The following is an 11047-nucleotide window of genomic DNA, read 5'->3' as shown; positions in this document are numbered from 1 at the left end:
TGTAATACCGCCCCCGCTGCTCCGATTCTCCGGCCAATCTCTCGCTTCATCGTCCCCTCACTCGTGAACAAGACCCCGAGGTACTTGAACTCCTTCACTTGGGGTAATGGCTCATTCCCTACCCGGAGTAGGCAATCCACCGGTTTCCTGCTGAAAGCCATGGCCTCAGATTTTGAGGTGCTGATCCTCATCCCAACCGCTGCACACTCGGCTGCGAACCGATCCAGTGACTGTTGAAGGTCACAGGCCGATGATGCCATAAGGACCACATCATCTGCAAAGAGCAGCGATGAGATCCTCAGGTCCCCGAACTGCAACCCCTATCCTCCACGACTACGCCTCGATATCCTGTCCATGAAAATCACGAACGGGATTGGTGATAAAGCGCAGCCCTGGCGGAGGCCAACATTCACTGGGAACAAGTCCGACTTACTGCCGAGTATCCGGACACAACTCTCGCTTTGGGCGTACAGGGATTGGATGACCTCAGAAGTGACCCCCTCACCCCATACTCCCGCAGCACCTCCCACAGTATCACCCGGGGGACCCGGTCATACGCCTTCTCCAGATCCACAAAACACATGTAGACCGGATGGGCGTACTCCCAGGCCACCTCCAGGATCCTTGCGAGAGTGAAGAGTTGGTCCGTTGTTCCACGACCAGGACGGAATCTGCATTGTTCCTCTTCAATCAGAGGTTCGACTACCGGCCGAACCCTCCTTTCCAGTACCTTGGAGTAGACTTTACCAGGGAGGCTGAGAAGTGTGATACCCCTGTAGTTGGCACACACTCTCTGGTCCCCCTTTTTAAATAGGGGAACCACCACCCCGGTCTGCCAACTCCTAGGCACTGTCCCAGACTTTCACGCAATGTTGACGAGGCGTGTCAACCAAGACAACCCCTCAACACCCAAAGCCTTCAGCATTTCTGGACAGATCTCAACAACCCCTGCGGCTTTGCCACTGTGAAGTTGTTCGACTACCTCAAACTACCTTGAGGCACCTAAGACCTTGACACCACAGCTCATCACCGCAGCTTCAGCAATAGAGGTTTTGAACATCGCCCACTCAGATTCCCCCACCCCTTGATCCAACTCACCACCAGATGGTGATCAGTCGACAGCTCCGCCCCTCTCTTCACCCGAGTGTCCAAAACATGCGTCCTCAGATCAGATGATACGATTATAAAATCGATCATTGACTCTCCAGGTATCTCCATCGTTTCCCACGTGTGCGTCAGAAAATCATAATAAATAGAAACTTTAACGTGACACGTAAGTTCTGCGTCCTGAACTACGATTGCAAAATCAGTCGTAATAACTTTTATCAGAAATCCTTTGTTAGTTATTATATATATATATATTATATTAAAATTATTTATTTTTAAGCAGTGGAGAAGGTACATGTACTCAAAGTACTTTAAACTACACTGCACTAGATTACAGAGGGAAAATTGTGCGTGGGATCATAAAATATAAATGTGTATATAAAGTTATATATAATAAATAATAAGATAGTATACAGTATACATTATTATGAATTATAAAATATAAATAAGAAAATAAATAATTGAATACAAATAATTATAAAAAGTTAAATGATGAAATAGTATAAATTATTATGAATGATAAAATAAGTCAAATGAAAATATTAAAATGTTGCATAAAGAGTACTTTTACTTAAAATTGTGGTATTGTTTCTTTATTTGAGTAAAATGTCTGAAGCTCAGTTTGTAAATATTGATCGAGCCCCCCCCACCCCAACATGTACGTGTTAGCTCTTCGTGCAGCATCTGATATAATATATGTATATGTATATATATATATATACATGCTGAAATAGCGTACAAATACATTATTATTATTAAGTGGAGTTTAGTGCGTTAGAGCTGCTTCACTTTCTTCAGGCAACTGAGAGAAAATTAAATAAAATGTACGAGAATGTTGCTGAAGAGGCCGTTTGATGTCCAGTTTCAGGAGATACGTCACCCCACCCCCCTTCCAGGTCGTTGCCCTCTCCCCCCCCTCCAGGTCGTTGTCCTCTCCCCCCCCTTCCAGGTCGTTTCCCTTTCCCCCCCTCCAGGTCGTTGTCCTCTCCCCCCCCCCCTCCAGGTCGTTGTCCCCCCCCCCGTCTCTCCTCCGTCTCTCTCCTCGCTCCACACTCAGACTCCATTACTTCCACGCAGCACGTTGAGGGTTTTTCTTGCTCTCCGTCCATCCGGGGCCATGTTGTGGTTTCACCGGCTGTCCCTCGGCCTCCTGCTGCTCCACGCGGCCACCGCGCACCAAGGTACGCTCAATACACTCCACTTTAAGGCTTAGAGAGGGAAGAATATGGGGGGGGGGGGGGCGCATGTTGAGTGTGTGTGAGGGGGTTGTTGGGGGGGAGGGCGCATGTTGAGTGTGTGGGGGGGGTTGAAGTTGGAGGGGCATGTTGAGTGTGTGGGGGGGGGTTGTTGGGGGGGCGCATGTTGAGTGTGTGGGGGGGAGGTTGTTGTTGGGGGGGTTTGATTGGCGGCTGGCAGGTGACACTTCACCTCGTCCAGTTTTGTTTTTTTAGTGCGTTGATTTCAACATTTCAAGAAGCCGCTAACGATGATTTACATCATCAGCTAATCTGAACGTTCTTCACGATGTGTCGGATAAACTCGGAGATAAAACTAAAACATTAAAACGTCTGAACCAAAGTTCATCACAATCACAGTCAAGACGTTTCACCTCATGGTGGCGCTAAAGGAGAACAACCCTGAGGATACATCTTCAGGGAACCATGAGTCAGTACGACATCTATCCAGTAGCTACGATATATTTACTGAGTGAAACTTTAACATGGTGAAACGTCGGGGGGGTCACCAAAGTCAGTACGATTCCTCCTCTGGGGAACATGAACGCTTGTACCAATTTTCTTCCCAATCCATTCGATAGTTGTTGAGATATTTCAAAGTGATGGACCGCTAACGTGGCTGCAATGTAACCAGCCAGCTCAATCCGACACAAAATAACATGCTTTAGAACCTTTGATAGAAACGTAACGATGTTTGAACACTTTGTCTTGTAGTGTTCTTGGACGGCGACGCAGCCAGTCAGGTTCTGACCCGACAGAGACGAGCCAACAGCTTTCTAGAGGAGCTCAAACAAGGCAACATGGAGAGGGAGTGCGTGGAGGAGCGCTGCGACTTTGAGGAGGCGCGAGAGATCTTCGAAGATGCCAAAAAAACTGTATTAACCTCCTGCTGCTAAAACACTGCCGTCAGATAAAATTCATCATAACACGTTAAAGAAACAAGAGGCAGATGACCAGCGTGTGCGTCCTAGCTTAGCTTAGCTTAAGATAGTTAGCAGCAAAGACTGGAAACTGGGTGCTAGCTAATAGTTAGCAGCAGAGCTATTTCTTTTTGGACGGCAAAATAACTGCATTCCCTTTTCTCCATTAAGACATATTGATCTGATTTTAAGTTGAAATATTTAATTTTGTTTTTTATTTTTTTGCAGAATGAATTCTGGGCCAAATACGTTGGTAAGGCATTTGTTCTGTGTTGTCCTTTCTTACATCTCATTGGACAAACAACTGTTTTCAATATGTGAAAACATAAAATAAATGTGCCTTTTGGAAACGGAAAGAGATAATTTAATATTTAAGAGAAGTAAACTGTGACCTGATGATAAATAGAAAGTTAAGTTAAGTAACATGAAACTGAACTGAAGGTGTTTGTAGGGAATTTAGCCTCATTTAAAAAAGTAACGAAACCCCAAAGTAATCTTTGTCAAATGTACCAAAGGAAGCAGGAACTAACTTTGAGTGTTTTTGATCTCATGAAAACTCCTGTTGGTTCTGCAGATGGCGACGCATGTGAGTCGATGCCCTGCGCTCACGAAGGAGTTTGCAAAGACGCTATCGGCAGCTACAGGTGCTACTGCCAGGATGGCTACCAGGGCTTCAACTGCGAAATCGGTACGAACCACGATCAGCTCAGCGTCGTTGAGCAAAACCCGAAACCCGTTTATTCAACATCGATGTTCTTGAGCGACCCAGGGGTGCACAGAGCCCTCCCCGGTCCTAACACTGTTTCCTTTTATCTTTGCAGTTATTCCCGAGCTCTGTGAGAATAAAAATGGCGGCTGCGAACATTTCTGCAATGTAGTCCGAGGAAACGTTCACTGCTCCTGCACGGACGGATATTTTCTGGGATCGGACGACAAATCCTGCGAATCGAACGGTGAAAGAGACTCGGCGTGTTGTGTCCGTACAGTATGAATGAGGCAGAATACTTTGCTAGAAGGAAAATTGAAGAGTTGTGAGGAACTCTCTGAGGGTGAAGGTTCCTGGAGCAGCAACATTCATGGACGCATTACTGAACGCAGACCTGTCTCGCTTTTATTAGACACAACACTACCACGAAGAGATGCAAAATAACCAAAACGAAACACAAAACCACAAATGTGATAAATATATCCGTTGTATTTCCAGAATTAACTCAAACTTCTGACCTTTGACATCTGACATCTTGCAGAGCCCTTCAAATGTGGCGCCGTCATTACCGAAAACATCCGGACGATTTTCTGGTACGATCGGGAAAACATCACAGAGGGGAGCGCTCCTGGGTCGAACCTGAGCAAACTCAGCACCAACTCCTCCGGGCCGGACGCGCCCTCGCTTTCTCAGAACAGCAGCGACATCGTGCCAGAGTTCCCCCTGCTTGAGGAATTGCTCATTTCTCAGAGGGCGGCGGGTATGACGCGCATCGTCAACGGAGAGGACTGTCCACCAGGAGAGTGTCCATGGCAGGTAGAGTCAGAACATATTAACACTGTAAAGCAATATGCCGATGATGATGTGTTTATATAACAACATGTTGTCTATGCTTCTTAGTTTACTTTAAGACTAAGTGAGATCAGCGGCACTTTCACAAGTGGGGGTTGTACATGGAACATTTATAAAGTGCTCTTCCAATCTTTGCGATCACTCAAAGCTCTTTACAACACACGTCATCATTCACCCATTCATACAGTCAGGGGCTCCTTACAAGGTGCACATCAGCTCGTCAGTTGAAATAAACACACACACACACACACACACACACACACACACACACACACATTGTTGGCCATCGGGAGCAATTTGGGGTTCAGTATCTTGCCCAAGGACACTTCGACACGCTGCCTGCAGGCTGGGGATCGAACCACCGAACAATCCATTTTAGTGCAATATTAATAGTTTTGTATCGCGTCCTCTCAGGCTCTCCTCCTGGACAACGATGACATTGGTTTCTGCGGAGGAACCATCCTCAACGAATACGTCATCCTGACCGCCGCACACTGCATGAACTATTCACTCTACATCTACGTGAAGCTCGGTAGGTTTGACGAACCGATGGATCCCGTGCTGCAGATGTATGGAGTATGTTTTAATTGCCCAACTAAAATACTTTCCAGGTGAGTTTGACGTGTTGGTGAATCACGGGAACGAAGCGACGCACCAAGTGGAAACTATCATCACCCACAATAATTACAAGTCGGACACGTACCACAACGACATCGCACTCATCAAACTGGCTACGCCTATCAAGTTCTCCAGGTTCATCCTGCCGGCCTGCTTACCTGTGCAAGATTTTGCTGAAAAGGTGAACCACTTTTACAACCAATAGTTTGACATTTCAGTTGTGCGCAGTGAAACCGCACCAGACTAAATAGAAACGAACCAAAAGTATGAATTTCCCTCTGATGACGAGACAAACGCACTACGACTTGTGAAGCGCCCTGAAAGATATTTGGGGTTCCTCAGGGTTCGATTCTGGGTCCTTTATATTTTCTATTGGTTAAAGCTACATTATTGATTTTACACAATCTGTCAAAGCGCCATCTGACATATTATCATCTTATAAAGAAGTAACAACATTTTCTGTTCAGTATTATTAAAACACTTTAAAATAAACGGGGCATAATTGGTAGTTTCTGGTAACATTTATATATTTGTTGACACATTTTTTATGTTTTTTTCAAGCACTTGTTTCCAACAAACTTGAAAGCAAATCTCTGGTAAATTATTTAAAGTGGAGTTTTGCATCATTCTTTGTGGAGAAACTCAGTTTTACAGATTAAATCAACTAATCCATTAGTGGACTAAGAGTTTCTTTATTCGAAGACAGCACTAGTATCGATACTTCCGATACCTTCCCTCAATTGAATTTCTTCCCTCCTCTTGCAGGTGTTAATGCGGCAGCCATACGGCATGGTCAGCGGTTTCGGTCGCCTCGGCGAGGGTAAGCAGCCGTCCACCATCCTGCAGCGCTTAACGATGCCCTTCGTGGATCGGTTCACCTGCATCGAGTCCACCCAGCTGCGCATCTCTACCCGCATGTTCTGCGCCGGCTACGACACGATAGCCAAGGACGCCTGCCAAGGTGACAGCGGCGGGCCGCACGTCACAAGCTACCGAAACACCTTTTTTATCACAGGCATCGTGAGCTGGGGGGAAGGCTGCGCAAAAGCAGGCAAATATGGCGTCTACACGCAGGTGTCCAAGTACATCCGCTGGATCCACGAGGGCATCAAGAAGCTGATGCCCAAAGAGAAAAGTGGCGGCAGGGTGAGGCGGCACCACGGCGCCATCAAGAGGCTGGTTCTGTAAAACAGCGCATTTCTTCTTCTTTTAAATCATTGAGCAGATCAGCTAACACCGTGCCGCTCGTGTAATCATCGGTATGTTTCTACACATTTGTACTTGTTGTAGGGAGCTTTCACAAGCCGACATTTAGTCCCTTTGAATCGCGCTCTGCTGCGGTTTGGTGCAGTAATCGTGGCCTGATACTATTGCACGCCATCATCAGTTTCCCCTCCAGCCATGTAGACAAATTTACAGTTTTCTCCGCACCAATGTAAAAGACGTGCAAATACATTTACGACCCTGCTCCTTCGTACACGCAAACTTATTTTAATATGTGGTCCGCTTTAATTTGTGCGCCGTGAAACCGTAACAGATTAAATAGAAACGAACAAAATATATTGAATTTCACTGAGTGGGACGAGACAAACGGACTACGGCTTGTGAAGACAGCACCCAAATTTTTAAAGCTGCAATAATTAACAATAATGTAATATAATCCAACATGTTAGCAAACAAGAAACACGATTATCCCTCTGACAGAGCCGATAATTACTGTTGGGGTTCCTCAGGGTTCGATTCTGGGTCCTTTATATTGGGTTAAAGCTACATTATTGATGATTTTGTCCGTCTGATATATTATCTTATGAAGAAGCAGCAAACCTTTCTCTTCAGTTTTGTTAAAAGATTTGGAGCAACTGAAAATATTAATAAAAACATTTTTAATTTTAATAAACATCTGTTTTCATGTATTATGTATCGTCACTTTCAGAATTTACTTTTTGCTGAATTTGAAGCTAAATAAAGAAATGCTACAGTTAAAGCTTTTGTTTGATTGAAACTAAAATATTCTAATTATATGTACCTTTCACCTCATTGCAGATTAATTTTACCTGAGTTGCATCAGTGCAGAAATTCAAGTAAAAATATTATTTTCCTTTTTTTGTATCGCCGTAAATCTAATTAATTTACAATTTATATTTACTTTGATACTTTTCTTTTTGAGGTTGAACATCAAAGTTCAGTTGAGAGTAATTGAAAAGAAACAACACAAGACACGTGAAGACAGAACATTTATAAGAATATTTTAGTATTTCTGACATTTCATATAGAAATCGATGAATCAATGAATCCAGTGAGTTTACTGACGCGCATGTTGCACTCACACGTCTATCCTGTCTTTTATCTTAATGTAACTTGTAACATTTCTTATTATTATTATTTGAACAATAAATCAATTATCTGTTATTGTTATAAAAGTACAAGGAGGGTTTAAAGACTTCGCTGCAGAGCTTCTGTAACGTTTGTTCCTTCTGTTCCGTCCCTTGTTTACCTCGGATAAACAAAGCGTCTGTTTTCAGAGAACAGGCCAGAGTCCAGTGCAGAAACACAACGTTTACTGAGAGCCGTTTTATTGATCTGTTAACTCTTTATAGACACACATCCGACCTGTGCACGTGAAGAACGGACTCCTCTGAAAAGATTAAAGAGTTTTAAAAGATCAAAACTTCGAAGAATGTGTACGAGTGCAAAATGTTGTAACCTGTAAACTAAAACATCTCTCTTTTAAAATCAATTACATTTTGAATGAAGTTTGGTTGACTATCTTTGTACGATTGGTGTATCAGACTGCTAAGGATAAATAGAAGATTTAAGGTTAATGTTTCGGGACTGAGTCGTGTGTGAACGCGTGTTCGCAGTGGAGTCAGTGTCATGGCGGTCAGCATCATGTCAGCTCGCTGTCGAGCGTCTCTTCTGGCGCTCCTCGCTTGCTTCCTTCAGGTTCTCATCCGAGGACAAGGTAAGACTTCTTGTACTTTTATTTCTTTATTTATACGTCAGATTTTAGTGCGTCGATGGATCATCAAACTCAAACTGACATTAAACGGGAAACATACGGCGCCTGAGCGGCACGCAATGAAGACATAAAAAGGTTCAAAATAAATATTTTTTAAATATACAGAAATTTAGCAAATAATTTTTTTTAAAAGTAATACATTTAAAGAAGAAATTAAAATGCTTCCAACTTTTATTTAATATTTTGTTATTTCCATCTTATTTTAATTTCCTTTAATTTTCTTGTTTCTTTTACCGATTTATAAATGTTTTTATGGCTCCATAAACTACAAGGAAGTAACAAACAATTGTTACTTATTCAAGTAAAATTTAATAAAAAGTACTGACTTAAGGTATTTTCACACCAAACGTGATTTTAATTTTAATATTTATTTATTGTATTTGTATATTTATTTCATAGGCACACTTTTATTTATTTATAATAAGAATATTTATTTATTTAACAGCCATATTTAATGTATAACCATATTTACACATTTTAGACTCTATAGTGTGTAAATATGGTTATACATTAAATATGGCTGTTAAATAAATAATTATGGCTCTAACATTTAGAGCCATAATATTATTATAATAATATTTTTTTAATAGACATTTATTTATTTGTTATTTGTTGGCAGTGTTTCAGGCTCCGGGGACGCAGGACGTGTTCCTGCGGCCGAAGCGAGCGAACCAGTTCCTGCTGGAGGAGATCCTGCAGGGGAACCTGGAGCGCGAGTGTCAAGAGGAATTATGCAACTACGAGGAGGCGCGGGAATACTTCGAGGACACGGAGAAAACGGTTAATTAAACGCAGAACTCGCTTTATGTTGAAAGGATGAGGGCAGGAAGTTGGAAAGTGGTAAAAACTAGCTGGAGGAGAAACTTAAAAAAAATAAATATATATATATATATATATATATATATATATATATATATATATATCTAAATATAAATATATATATAAATATATATTTATGTAAATTTCTATTTATATATATTTATTTATATATATTTATATATATATAGTTATGTATTGTTTATGTAAAAAGTAAATTAATAATATATTAAAAAATATATAATTAATAACAATAATAAGAATAAATATGATGATGATAATAATACATATAATTAATAATAATATATTAATAATAATAATGAATATATACATATATTAATCATAACAATAACAGGTTTGTTTCTCTTCAGATGGCCTTCTGGACCGTTTACTACGGTGAGTTTTTCACTCAAACTAATAAATGTGTTTTATATTTGTCTTTATTTATAACAAAGTGTGAATTAAAAAAAAACGTAGAAATAAATGGATGAATATATAAATACATAACACACTTCTAAAAATTAATTTATAAATTAAGAAAAGTAAAATATAATATATTTATATTTTACTTTTCTTAATTTATAAATTATTAATTTTTCATATGATGTAGGAACTGATATGTGTGTGTGTGTGTGTGTGTGGTCAGACGGGGACCAGTGTAAGCCTCCCCCCTGCCTCAACGGGGGAAACTGCACCGACTGGCTGGGGGGGTTCCGCTGCCAGTGCCCCCCCCCCCACTACGGAGCGGCCTGTGAGCTGGGAGGACAGCCGGCCACCAAACCACATATCCCCACCACAGGTTTGGACCCCGCCCACAGCGACACTAGTCTACAGGCCCCGCCCACTGCGACGCTAGTGTACAGGCCCCGCCCACAGCAACGCTAGTGTACAGGCCCAGCCCACAGGTGACTCTAGTGTACAGGCCCCACCCACAGCAACGCTAGTGTACAGGCCCCGCCCACTGCAACGCTAGTCTACAGGTGACGCTAGTGCACAGGCCCCGCCCACAGGTGACTCTAGTGTACAGGCCCCACCCACAGCAACGCTAGTGTACAGGCCCCGCCCACAGCGACGCTAGCCTACAGGCCCCACCCACAGCAACGCTAGTGCACAGGCCCCACCCACAGGTGACGCTAGTGTACAGGCCCCACCCACAGCAACGCTAGTGTACAGGCCCCGCCCACAGCGACGCTAGCCTACAGGCCCCACCCACAGCAACGCTAGTGTACAGGCCCCGCCCACAGCGACGCTAGCCTACAGGCCCCGCCCACAGCGACGCTAGCCTACAGGCCCCGCCCACAGCGACACCAGCCTACAGGCCCCACCCACAGCAACGCTAGTGTACAGGCCCCGCCCACAGCGACGCTAGCCTACAGGCCCCGCCCACAGCGACGCTAGCCTACAGGCCTAACGTTAGCCGTGGTTTCCCGGCGATCACTCTTCAGCTTTTAGAAATATTTTGCTGTTTTTTGTTGCATTTCACATTAAAAACAGTGCAGCGAGAGTTGTCAGCGAGCGACGTTAGTGCACGCCGCCGGTCGGTACTCGGTAGTTCTTATTCGTTACCCTCAGAAGTTCAGTCTTCATGCTTCAGTCCTTCAGATGCACGTCATTAAACATATTTCTGGTGTTTCAGAGCTCCCCACGTGTCCGACCCATGGGCCGGCGGCGTGCCACCAGCTGTGCACGGCGTCCTACAACTCCTTCGCCTGCTCCTGCTTGTCGGGGTTCAGCCTGCAGCCGGACGGGCGGAGCTGCCGGCCTGAAGGTAAAA

General features: G+C 43.4%; 2 protein-coding genes across 2 annotated transcripts in view; both read left to right on the top strand.

The window, feature by feature from the left end:
- The first annotated feature begins 2224 nt into the window (after positions 1-2224).
- f10 (coagulation factor X) lies at positions 2225-6626 on the top strand. The gene is made up of 9 exons (XM_029427111.1): positions 2225-2288; positions 3057-3217; positions 3491-3515; positions 3837-3950; positions 4084-4215; positions 4510-4784; positions 5235-5352; positions 5432-5619; positions 6204-6626. The coding sequence occupies exons 1-9, from the start codon at positions 2225-2227 to the stop codon at positions 6624-6626; spliced, it is 1500 nt and encodes a 499-aa protein (XP_029282971.1).
- A 1686-nt stretch (positions 6627-8312) lies between these two features.
- Positions 8313-11047, top strand: part of prozb (protein Z, vitamin K-dependent plasma glycoprotein b) — a 4842-nt gene continuing 2107 nt past the window's right edge. Inside the window, exons 1-5 of the mRNA XM_029427112.1 lie at positions 8313-8400; positions 9077-9237; positions 9645-9669; positions 9920-10031; positions 10908-11041. Of these exons, the coding sequence (XP_029282972.1) occupies positions 8313-8400; positions 9077-9237; positions 9645-9669; positions 9920-10031; positions 10908-11041 (520 nt within the window). The remainder of the gene's footprint in view (positions 8401-9076; positions 9238-9644; positions 9670-9919; positions 10032-10907; positions 11042-11047) is intronic.

The sequence above is a fragment of the Cottoperca gobio genome, unplaced genomic scaffold (assembly GCF_900634415.1).
Source record: "Cottoperca gobio unplaced genomic scaffold, fCotGob3.1 fCotGob3_293arrow_ctg1, whole genome shotgun sequence".
NCBI classification, from domain to species: domain Eukaryota; kingdom Metazoa; phylum Chordata; class Actinopteri; order Perciformes; family Bovichtidae; genus Cottoperca; species Cottoperca gobio.
The sequence above is the reverse complement of the archived record's forward strand: the minus strand, read 5'-3'. Positions and strand labels throughout refer to the sequence as shown.

Bases quoted from the DNA above. Each gene is read 5' to 3' on its own strand.
- f10 (XM_029427111.1), top strand. From the start codon at position 2,225: ATGTTGTGGTTTCACCGGCTGTCCCTCGGCCTCCTGCTGCTCCACGCG. The intron at 3,516-3,836 runs GTAAGGCATTTG...TTGGTTCTGCAG, and splicing joins ATTCTGGGCCAAATACGTTG to ATGGCGACGCATGTGAGTCG. The intron at 5,353-5,431 runs GTAGGTTTGACG...AATACTTTCCAG, and splicing joins CTACATCTACGTGAAGCTCG to GTGAGTTTGACGTGTTGGTG.